This window comes from Bombus flavifrons, chromosome 13, assembly GCF_040668555.2.
Source record: "Bombus flavifrons isolate JBK064 chromosome 13, iyBomFlav1_principal, whole genome shotgun sequence".
NCBI classification, from domain to species: Eukaryota; Metazoa; Arthropoda; class Insecta; order Hymenoptera; family Apidae; genus Bombus; species Bombus flavifrons.
Genome location: NC_138454.1, coordinates 10,840,147 through 10,852,815, shown reverse-complemented (window position 1 = coordinate 10,852,815; position 12,669 = coordinate 10,840,147). Strand labels below are relative to the sequence as shown.

The 12,669-nt window shown below is 32.5% G+C and overlaps 1 protein-coding gene across 1 annotated transcript; it reads right to left on the bottom strand.

Moving 5' to 3' along the window:
- Positions 1-1,271: 1,271 nt before the first annotated feature.
- On the bottom strand, positions 1,272-12,644 carry LOC138185884 (very long chain fatty acid elongase 1). Its single transcript, XM_069125205.1, has 8 exons — positions 12,117-12,644; positions 11,461-11,509; positions 10,690-10,880; positions 10,429-10,509; positions 10,200-10,362; positions 9,169-9,308; positions 4,579-4,769; positions 1,272-3,998 (listed from the first exon to the last, which is right to left on the bottom strand). The coding sequence occupies exons 1-7, from the start codon at positions 12,264-12,266 to the stop codon at positions 4,605-4,607; spliced, it is 939 nt and encodes a 312-aa protein (XP_068981306.1). The 5' UTR covers positions 12,267-12,644; the 3' UTR covers positions 1,272-3,998; positions 4,579-4,604.
- Between the last annotated feature and the right edge of the window lie 25 nt (positions 12,645-12,669).

Here is a 12,669-nt window from a genome sequence, read left to right as displayed (position 1 = left end):
TTTTTTCATATATGTATATACTTATCTTCCATTTTGACTTAGTACAAGTTCCATGTAGTAGCTATTGATAATTTTAATGGTGGAACAATTTTAAATATTTACATTTGAAACATTTTGTAAAAAACATGGTCCATCTTTTTCGGCATTACAAATTGTATAACAACAGTTTGCCATCACCAACATTAAACTTTTACTATAAATATACATTTATATATAATATATATTTGTGTATAAATGTTATACGTTACGAAGAAAAATCTGTGAGCTGAATTTTTTAATTTGAAACGAAAATTTCTACTAGTTCGTCGTTTCTCTTATAATCACGGTGATTTTTAAATATTAAAATGGCACAGAAATTACACGACGCGAACAGCTAACTGACATTAAACTAGCAAGCTTCTGTTTCCAAATGAAAAAACACCGTAATGATCGAGAGACTGGGCTGAAGCAACAATGAGGAGGTCTACCCAGATTTTGTGTTTAGTTTTTTGGAAAATGAGAACCGTGCAGATTTTCCGTCGTCATTCAAACGCAATAAAAATAAAGCTTTTGGAAATGGTTAAAAACATATCAAAAAGAGGAATGGATACTTTCATTCGTAGTGAAAGACAAAATGGGGAACTTTCTGTATAAATATAATACAAAATTCTGTCAATCTTCCATCTATTTGTAAAAGATTTACATCTTTGAATCCAACGGATTGCTTTTATCTCTAATTATATTAAATAACAATTCTCCTCTTGTTTAATCATACGATTACATTAAATTCAGAGAATCAACAAAGACATACTAATCGTCTTTTTCTTCCGTGATGTTCATATTCGTGTGAATATAAAGATATACAGAATGTCTTATATTTATGCGTTGAGTATTTATAACAAAAGTTCAAAAATTACTTGAAATTATAAAACTATTCCTCGACGTCAGCTCGCTATACGGAACTCACCAATATTTTCCGTAGAAAAGAGGATGGTTCCTGTGACTGCTTGAAATTTGCAAATCGCAGAAGTTGTGGCACGACAAAAGCTTCACAGTGTCGGACATGAACAAACCTCACGAGGTCTAAAAAATAAATTCATGGAGTAAAGGCGAGGTAGCTGGTTGTACGGTCACACATTTCAGACGAAAGGATTTGCCCCTTTCTCTTTCATAGTTGTAAGTATTGCATGCCACCACGAAGGACGCACGCACCCGCGTTTAATACTTCACAGCAAAAGTAATGCATTCGCGGCTCTTTGATATTATTAATTCAGTAAAAGGAATAGCGATTCTCTGTTAAAGCATTACAAAGTGGGATAGAAAGCAAAAAAAGAAGGTAATTCTGCTTATGTTGTATGACATCGCTCTTTCTGCTTTTAAAGCAATTTATTCGATTAGTTTCCCAAAGAAATTATTTAATTTAGTATTTTTCATTTAATATAACTTTGCTGAAAATTTCGAAATATTGTGCAGTTCTATTTCTGTAAAAGATTTTAATGGCCGGTATATTTAGAGTTTTATTAAAAAGCTAGAAAGAAGGAAAATGGAAAATATGAAGAGAATAATACTCGAACTTTTTGTTAGACCTACAATATCGCCCGATTTCATACTACATTGAACGTTTACGTATGGCTAAAAAAAAATGCACGAAATAGATTACTAATGCATGCTATAAATGAATACGAATAGTTGATTCATTTTTATGCAGATAGAAACAAGTCGAAATGATCTTTATGGAATTCAATTTTTATTGCTGTCAACTTTCTATCTATTATTCTCTATCCACTATCAAAGAAATTGTTGATCGAAATAGTCCATCGCCTTTAATAAATTTGATTTTTATAATCGTTTCTAACACGGGATACTGAATCAGCTTACCCTAAATTTGGTGAGAGAAAGTCGAGGGTAGGTTTATAGGGTTTCGGGCCGGTCAAAATTGCAAGATAAACACAGCCGGCGTTAATAAACTCTTATCGGCGTGCAACCATGCGTGTCGACTTTAAGCCACAGACGCGCTAATCCTCTATGCTAATTTTGGTCGAACAGGAAAACGACGGCTGTAATACCATCCCCCTAAACACGCGTGTCCATCAGAGGGAACGCAGCCATATACGAGAGCGATGCGTATAACTTTTCACGAAAAAAGATATACAGGGTGATAGAATAAGAATCGACGCTTGAATATCTACGTTGTTTTTCGAGATATGAAAAAAGGCTATATTAATAAAAGTTGTTCAGTATAGAGGGGATTATAATATGGCAGTAATAATATTTTCACATCTGGAGGAGTTTCCGAGATTTTAAGGTCATCTTCACTTTTTTAACTGAAATCATACATTGATCGTTAATGGTTCATCGTAATGATTAAAAAAGAAGGAAAAAATACAATTAGTTAGAGAAAAACAAGTTTGAAAAAAATAATTATTGGAAATATGTTATTACATAGTCTTATATCTATATTATTTCTTAATTATTATTAATAAATTGTCGTTATCAAAATATTATACTGTCGATCTATTTGTTAATGTATTTATAGGTAATTAATATTAACTTTTAAAGGCTGTTGTTAAAGGAAATCACGTTTATGCTATCATGAACGAAATTTCACTCCAGTGCAGTTTTTTGAGCGTGAAAACCAATAAAATCAACAAATACAAGTGTTTCATTGTTATTCAGTATTAAACGAAATAGTAAAGAGAGGTATTATTTGCGATAATTACAAATAACATCGCTATAGTCTTACAATGGGACGATAATGCTAAAAGAAAATTTACATAGCCTTTAAGAATCAATAATGATTAAGAAATAATATAAAAAATTATATCATAGTTTCAATTTTCACATACGACTATGAAAGTTGCTTATTAAAAGTTGATTGATAACACTGCGTTAGTAGTACTGGGCCATTCATTAAACTTTCTAGTGGCATGGAGAAGTAGTTGAATTACTACAAGGGATAAAGAAAAGTTTCTATTTCCCGAAGGAATGAATTAAAAGTTATTTGAGCAATTTACATGATATTGTTTCCGAGAAATTTTATATTTTCTTATTAAGTTAAGTAACTTTTAATCGAAACATGCGTTCAACTCGTTAGACTTGTTAAAACTTCACAAGTTATAGCTCTCGTTATTTGATTACAGGTTACGTCTGACAATTGGTAGTCTGTCCCTACTTGCTCATCTACGTCGTATCGTTGTCTTACACTTTAATATAAGTTGATGGAAACTTCCTATACCTTGATCAATTTTTTGGTGTGTTTGTTCGTTTAAAAATAATGTCAAATAATTAACATCCATAAGTAATTTTATTTCTAACAAAGCCGAGCAATGTCGTTTATATCAACCTCTTTATACCCAACAGTATTATAAACACAAATCCTTCCATACACGTTCTGTATTTAGTTCGTTGTTTTTGAAAACGAAAAATGTAATTAAAAATCTGTGTATATACTTGAATCATACATTCAACAACTAGTTAGAAAGTTTACTTTTCGACGTGTCTACTTGCTCGCCCTTCATCAAGTGGGAACAAAAATAAAATGTTTAGATATCGTTTATTTTTTTTATTGAAAAACTGCATACTACTGGTAAAATGCATCTATGTTTGACTAATTATAACAATTAGCATAAGTGATTATTAAAAATTTTGTATATTTTAAATTCCTTATGTCTATATATTTCATTAAACCTCTTCAAAAAAAATTCGATATATTGAAGGATTCATTTAAAATACGTACGAGTGTATTAATTTTGATTTTGATGATAATTAATCATTTTCGCAGTAAGCGGTATACATATTTGTAAAGCAACATTTAAGAGAAAGAATTTTGATCTTATATCGTATCCTATGCTAATATATTCTGTCTAATAGGTTCCACCAGTGCGGTATATCAAACGTAATCGTTCGTGATTGTTCCATTTTAATTTTCCATGAAATTATGTTCATGCAGAGACGCCTCTTCGATGATGGATTCTACGATTTTGAAGGAAGCATTCGAACAGCGTGTAATCCGAAATTACCTGCCGGCATAAAAGGCAACTATTCAAATGAAACGGTCATTATGGTACATGCGTATGAATTTATTGTGGCGATTAATTGATATCAAATTGATACTCTAGTAAAATTAAAACACCGTAATCGATACATTGGTGGTAATGAAATAATTGTAAGAGTTACACGATAATCGATATATGGAGTAATAATTGGCAAATTTGGTGAAAATTTATTGCCATAATAACGATTGGAATATCATTTTCGAATAATTATAATTCTATGCTTAATTGAGTCGTAATACAGGCACGTGAAACAAAGGCTGAATAATGTAAATATGTTTCTGGTTGACTAAGAATATTCGATTGAAATGGTATTCCTGTATAATTACTGAAACGATCCTATTAAAACCAATTACTTTCAGCAATGAATACAATTCTCTAAAATATATTGTTGTATTAAGATAAATATATAAAATTTGTAAATGATACAAATTGAGAAATTTATGTAAATGCTCGATAGTTTGTTGATCCAACAAATTTTAATGGAGGAATAATTCTGTTTAGAAAGAAAAAAGAAATACGTATTATACGATATATTGTAACTTACCCCAACTTTTGTGTCACTCTAAATCTCTATTCCGTCTTTTTTCGCAGATATGATTTCTTGTAATAATCGCAAAACATGCAAAACATGACAAGAATCTGCGACATGTAGATATAAGCTATTGGTTTCCGATTTGGCTCGCAACTAGGTAACAAAGTTTGGAACATATGACATATCATGATTATGAACTGGAACTGAAATCATAAAAGAAAACGTTTTTTTACTTTTGGCGTGATACACATAATTAAGAATTATATACAGGGTGCGACAAAATATGGAATAAAATTTGTTCATTTGAGGTTTAGTTTTCGAGAAAAATGGAGTTTGAAATTTTATCAAGTATACTTTAACATGGCTAATGTACTTATTGTAATATTTAGTAGACGAAACGTATCTCTTTATCTTTGTAGTCTACTGCAGCCTACTTATCACTGTGTTGATAAACTATATTAGATATATAAATTACATGTGTAAACTATATGAAGATATCACGTATACGTATTAGCATCATGACACGAATGCGTAGGACGATCTAATATCGAAGACTTTTGCTAAAAATTTTCTATTCAAGTAAAATATAAAATTTGGAATGTAAAGAGCGGCAAAGGAAGAAAAGAAGGAATCCTACGATAAGATCACAACGAATGGTCGCTTCGAAATAGTAGCGTGAAACAAAAACAACGTTGTTCATGCACGACGAAGCTTAATAAGGCCTCTCATTGTGTTGTAAGTAAAATGACACTCTAGTCTGTCGCGGTACTCTTTATTCGTAGCTGCAGTTCCACTCGTCGCAGCATGAAACGTTTTCAACTCGAAATTAAATGACCGCGTAACCCGATAAATCGTCGCGTAGATATCTCACGGAGAAATAAAAGTTGCTCACCAACGGATTATTTAATTAAAAAGCCCCAACAGTCGCCCCTTTTCCCGTGCGCCTAACCCGTTGTTTCCTGCCGGGACTCGAAACGCAAATCGAATCACCGCCAGTACACGTGTAATTCCACATCGGGCACTTACAACCCTTTCAACTCCCAGTGCAAAAACCCGGTTATCGAGTTAGGCAAGCCAAATGCGAGCCAATATACGGACTAAACGCGAAACATACATACAGGTTACGTCAAAAATGTTAAACAGAAACGTTTAACGCTAGAACTATACAAGAACGATTAAGATCTCGTTAAGATCAATTTGTAATTTTTCATGACAATTGTATAATCTTGCTACGATATTTTTTAAGGGATCTGAATGATCTTCTTGGAAAATATATCGGTAAAAGCATGTTTTTTTTCTGGCATTATTTATTTTTTCGTATACTTGTCATTCTGACAGAACATTGTCACTCTGATGGGAATTCTATGAGTATTTTATTATCGACTATTTATAGAAATATTAAATTAGTTGTCGAATTCTGACATTCTTCTTGCTGGATATTATAATTTTCTCGGATATCAAAATTATCGATGTTAGAATCGATAATGTGAAAATTTCTTATTTTCTTTCCGTCTAACATTCCGTGTTCTAATTTCTGCTTAACTATTTTGATACACCCTATACATACGTATACCTAGTTCGACAACCTGTTCGTAACGAATACCTACGTTTTTTTCTTTTTCGTTCTCGTCCACGAAAACATATTGCATCTCTTAACAATGGAGATTCGGTGGTCGAAGGCGTGGCCGCGTTTTATTGTTTCCCAAAGTACTCGAACGGAGTTCGAACAGCTTTTTATCCATTTTTCCACGATTTCTGGTTTAATCCGTGACTCGAATGAAATTTTCAATTGCGCAATCACTTTAGCTAAGAGCATGCCGATAACAGATAACAACGCGGTATTTGACTATCGGTATTGTTCGATTAAGGTGTCTAGGAATTTCTCTTTTTACAATTTCGTCGAAAATAATAATGTTATCAGTGAAAAATCTGACAGCTGTCGTCTCTTTTTCTTTGACAAGTATCATCGCTAACAATAAATGAGAATTAAGTCAGTTTTTGAATTTTAAAATATTATAATGATATTATAAATTCCTGTACAATTAAACTAACGTAATACTGTTAACAAAATTTGATAATTCATAAGTTACAAGTTATTAATAAATTCCCTTGTATCATAGTGACTTTATTAATCAAGCACGTGAAATTGTTCAAGCTGCAAATTAAGAAGTAAAATTATTGTAGAATAGAATACTGTAACGAATAATTTGTATTATAACTCTTCAATTCACTAATATTATTGCTTAATAAATTACTGTAAAAGAGAACCCTGGAAATATTTTAACCTTTTACGATTTAACGGTACCGTATAGGTAGCACCACTATTACAATTTTATAGTAAAAGATATATCCTTAGAACCTATCCAACATTTATAAATATTACTTCCTGCAGTATTTAAAATAAATTGGTTTAAAATATTTAAAAGCGCAAAGGTTTTCATTTTTCTAAAACAGTTCGTACGGTTTGCCAATATATTACGAAAGTATTTGACCAAAATCATGGAACACCGGATTTAATCTGTGGAAATAGAAATCGCTGGAAATATCGACGACTAGAAAACCAACTTGATGCATTATTACAAAGTCTTTAGAAATAGACTCACGTGCTGACGAAACTGATGCCTTATTAGGAAACCGCAGGAGGATGAAACTTCGTGAACGAACATGATAAATTTGGAATAAAATTTCTGGAATAAATCAATTCAATGGGTTAAGAAAATCTTCTAATGTAAGTGCGAACGAACCTGATGTGAAATTAGAACTCATAATTATTTATTTAGTTATTTGGAACTCGTAATCATAAAAGTTGATATAATTGAAAAAAATTACTGTGACTAAAAGGATTGTTAGATAAAATTACGCATTTCCATAATAATTCGCTCGATCTTAAACGGATATTGATTCACGTATTACAAATTTAATTGAAATGTGAACTTATCAAATTCATTTTTAAATATCACTCAATAACTAAGAAACGGAACGATCGATAATCTCAATCATATCGGACGATGACTTGTGGCTGATTTTCGAGACTTTAATAAAAAAAAAACAGTCATTTTAATCGCACTATTTTCGCATATATTCCATTTACAAAACTGATTTAATGGACAAGCAAACGAAAAGGAATTCTTGGAAAGAGAGTTGCTCGTTACGAAATGATCCTGCCTTTTTTATTCAAAAATCAAAATCTGTGATATGAAATGTTAGAACTATTATACAAAATTGCTTTCGTCAAACTCATGCTACGTGATATTCAGATGAATTCGAGATAAAACAAAAAGATTTGCATAGAAACGTGATTTATTTCCGATACTTCCTTACTCTGCAACCGTCGTATACCTTTTTGACATTTATATTTTATGACTATATGCATTTCGTCTATGATTCTTGGCACGTCAGTGAAAATATAAAGAATAATTTCAGTGTAACTACAACGATTGGTTTGGGTAGAGCATATTGAATTCTTTGCCATTCAACCGGTTGATCAATCTTTTTTTAAGACTGTTATACATCTCTGAACGAATATATCGTTTCTCGCATAAATATTACACTGGAAGTAATTGTTTTTACGTTATACCGACGCGACGTGAATAATAATTTTATGCGTTAAATAATTAAGCAGTGTTTAGAGATGTGTATAACACGTAGGATACGTGACAATAGTAACATTAAATATTCATTAAAATTTTAATCAAAGTTTACTTCAAAAGAATGAAATATTGTATTATAATACAATTTATAATAATAAGAATATATAGAGAAGAAATATAGGAAGTCGAATAAAAGTTCGCTAATAAATATCAAAGGCATGAGTTAAGGTACAACTACGTACAATTAATACGTACGTCTTTATCTTCATAAATGCACGATAACAATCGGGATAACAAATAGTAAAAGATTAAAAAATGATTTCCGACAAGATAATGGCGTAATAATCGGGCAAAGTAGAAAAAGTACAGAAAAATGTAAGGAAAGAAACGCGAAAGAAATGTAACGTTCGTAAATAAGAAAAATAGTGAATCGTTTGCAGCTTCGACATAAGAGAAATATAAATTAGAATTTCAAATAAGGTCGAGATACAACGCGCTTTTTCATAAAAACTATTCCGAATCATAAAATTCTAACTAATATCGAATCCCTCGAACGACACGGATTCGCAGCTTCTCGACGCATCATAAATTCCACCCCCTGCTCTCATTGACTCACCGTCACAGCGACGCCAACTCTATACTATTACCATTATCCAATCGACCAGTTTCGCAAACAGTTTCACCAATCGATCAACGAATTGTCCACGGTGGATCGGGATTTTCTACACCGCGTTATTCGCTTATATAGATTAATTTACTTAGCCAGTTGCGTATAACCGGTCGCGACGGTCCAACGTCAATAGCAATTTCACGTTTAAAAAATTCGCTGCAGGACAGCGAATGTAATTTTGCGATTACGCGATACGCGACGGTGCACGGTGAAATGAGCGAATAACGCTTCCAGCAGGGCAATTCAGCGAGCGCAACGAAACACCGCCGACGATATATGCATTGCGGGCCATGTGTACGTAGCATGGCAGATAGCGGAGTCAGATAGAAAATGGGAACGTACCATTTGTAACCCCGTAATATATTGTTTCCAAGGCGCGATCCTCTTTTGCACTTGTGGGCCCAAGCAGGCGAGCAGATAATAGGTGTACATAATCACGTGCACGATGCAGTTTGGCATAATCGTGAACGTCCACATGCCGCCTGTAAATAACAAGGAGCGTTTAACACGTTCGGAAGAAAGGGATGGAAAATAGTTGGAAGCCTGTAACAAAGTTACATGGTCGCGCAATGAATTTTTTGCAAGAGGAGAATTTTATTTACGACTGTTGGAAATTCGCTCGTACATGTTCCTCTGTGTTTTATACCATGGCCATTTTGCATCGGCTTAATAGGTAAATTTGATACGTCGTGGCGCAATTTAATTTCCACTCATACGAGTCTTTTTCGGGTAGCTCGGTGCGCTGTAATAGTTGAAATGAAATTGTTTGCGCGAACCATTTACAAAGCTATGAGAGATAACTACGGGAATCGTAGTATTTGCAAATATAATGAGATCTTTTGAAATCGGCGATTATACAGTAGTAACAATAATAAAGAAATTACGATGACTAGAAGTAATATTTGTTAAGCTTTCTTTAGAATCGACAAATAATATATAGTTAGAAGAATTAAGATACGCTTGCGTAATAATCTCTCACCTAACGATATATAATGAATTGACGAGTTGCAAATTGCAGATTATAGATTTCTTGTTTACGATTTTATAATGTCGAACCAAATAGAGTAGTCGAATGACTCGTAATTTGTACAATTTCCTTATAATACTTCGTCTGCTTTATTACTAGCTTTGTTACTGTTACGAGATTTGAGGAAAAACCAACATTGACAGGATCGCTTTTGTTGCGAACCCTTCGATTGTTATACGTACATTTAAACATATTGAAATTATCGATCCGCGCGATACGAAACCATAGCGAAACGAGATAAAGAAATCGTCGACTGTAAAAGTATTAAGTACTATAATATAGTAGCATAATCATTTGTATGAAATTGAAGTTACAGGTAAATTTACGCGTATGTCTAAAGATTTACCTGGGACAAATTTGCAGGCTATCCACGAAAGGAAAGCGGTCGACGTGTGATGATAAACGTGAAGAAAAGACGCTTGGTTGTATTTTTTTCTGAGAATGAAGATAACGGTGTCGCTCAACTCGAGGACTTTCAACATTAAGAGCCTCCACACCCATCGAGCCGTCTATTAAATACGACATAACTTTCGTAATATCGAAATTCGCGTTTGTTTAATGACTGTGGTACTTACGCGATAAGAGTCAGGGTCGTTTGAAATGACATGAGTCTCGCATCCGAGAGAGAATTTAGTGGTGAAGCCCGAGGTAAGTAGCTTTAAATATAAAAATATATTAATCGTTTTGAAGAATAGTAATCGTACCATAACGACGATAAGGAATAAGTCATTTTTCCAAATTATATGAAAATTATTAATTAACGACAATTAACTATTACATTAGACTATTTCGGATGAATAGAACGTGATATAGTAAGTTATTTCGGATGAACTCACCCCGTAAAATACAGTTGCGCTCGCGATGGCCATAGAGATGTTATAACAAATCATAAACTTATTTAGATTGTATGGTTTTCGATTTTTCATAAACAAAGGCCCAAAACGAAGAACAAAGAGCAGATAAAGAAGTATAATTCCTAGCAATGGAAATGGACTGCCCATTAAGAACCAATCTGCTACTCTGGAATCTAAAATGGAAGATTCAAAAAGGCTATAAAATATAATATACAGTGCTATTTAATTGTAGAACGTATATGTCATAAAATACAGATCTAACAAATTGAAATTATCAACTTGAGATTTCAATCCTACATTCGCTATTCAGCTACATTTAATAATAAATTAGAAATAATTACAAACCAAAAAGGAACCCCGATTGAACGGAGGTGACAAAATTATTTAAATAATTATTCAGTCAATTATTCATTGCGTTAGTATTACTCGATATTTAATGCAGGCATTTTTTAACATTAGCTATATGTTAAAAATAATTATTCATACCGTATATACTAATTTTTTGCCAAGTACATGTCTAAAATAAATGTTCTTGTAAGTTTTATATATAAATTTTGCCACTCTAATCACGACAACCGTGTTTTATTATAATGCTAGTGAAATTTCATAAAATGAAAAACATTCATGGCAATTTTCTAGCAAATCCAGGCAATATCCAGGTTACTTTGGTCTCCAGTCAAGCAAAGTCGGTCAAACGAGGTCCCACGGTATTTAAAATATTCTATGTTTTCAATTAAATCGAAGGAAGCTAACCTGCTGCATCTTCCATGATGTAACGATACGTTTCTAAGAATCCCACTTTCTGCAAATAACAAAGAAAATGTCCCAGACGATCTTACAAATAATTAGAAAAATCAAGTACAATCCTGTAGAACGAAAAAATGACGAGCTAGTTTATTCATCGAAAAACAATCAACAACATCACAGAAATAAGAAAAGTACGAGCTTATAGACATTAAATAGAGTAATGACTTTGTATTGTACGATGATATATTTGTATGTATATGATTGTACTTGATGTAGTTAAATGTCAGTGATCGAATAACCTACTATCACTACTGCTATCACCATATTAAATTAATCATATCGAATTATACTTACCTTTAAAATGAAAATATATTCGAAAACCACAGTAATAAATACAAAACTAAATACGTTGTTCTCCCAACAACGATAATTAAATTCGCCACGATTCGCAACTTTTTACTTATAATCCGAATAATAACACTTCGTTTGAACGATTGATTTCTTAAAAATCGGCACACAACTTTTATCCAAAATTATACGATATTATTTCACTCGAAATAAATTTGAAATTTTCGACAACTACTACTTTTGACAAGTGTAAGTGGCTTTGACAAATTTTTACTGTCGATTAGACTTGAGAAATAAAAGAAAAAAAGCAATACCTGTGGCACATGAATTGGGAGAGCCTTCCCATCTTGGCCGTCGAGTTTGAAGATATCGACTGACATTCGGGTTACTGAACGATTCGAATAGTGACTGACTATCGACGTTAACACCGTCTTTCGTGGCGGCAACCTACTGTCTAAGTTCATCCGCAGGGCAAGCACCCCTAGCAGTGACTCGGGAACAGGAACGTAACACACAAGCACAGTTCCCTGCAAAGGGTTTCTCGCACACCCTATTTTAATACGATAAAGAAACGCATTCAAGACTAGTAGAACAAGAAATATTGCTTACAAATAGATCATTAAAATAAAATGTTGAAACTACGAAAGAACTAAATTTAAACAAACATTTAGTAAGTTATATGGAATTTATGGTTCAAAGAAATCTTTCTGATATTTTTTTTTTTTTTTTTTTTTAGTTAGAATTATAATAACATAACGATAGTTTTATGTTTTGTAGCTAATGTAAAATTAAAGAATGTAAATTTAGAGCGAAATGAATATGTGAAATAAATGATTTAAAAATGCATTTGCAAATGCAAAGATAGAT

Bases quoted from the DNA above. Each gene is read 5' to 3' on its own strand.
- LOC138185884 (XM_069125205.1), bottom strand. From the start codon at position 12,266: ATGAACTTAGACAGTAGGTTGCCGCCACGAAAGACGGTGTTAACGTCG. The intron at 10,363-10,428 runs GTAAGTACCACA...CGTATTTAATAG, and splicing joins ACGACCCTGACTCTTATCGC to ACGGCTCGATGGGTGTGGAG. The intron at 4,770-9,168 runs GTACGTTCCCAT...TTATGATTTCAG, and splicing joins ATATTACGGGGTTACAAATG to TTCCAGTTCATAATCATGAT.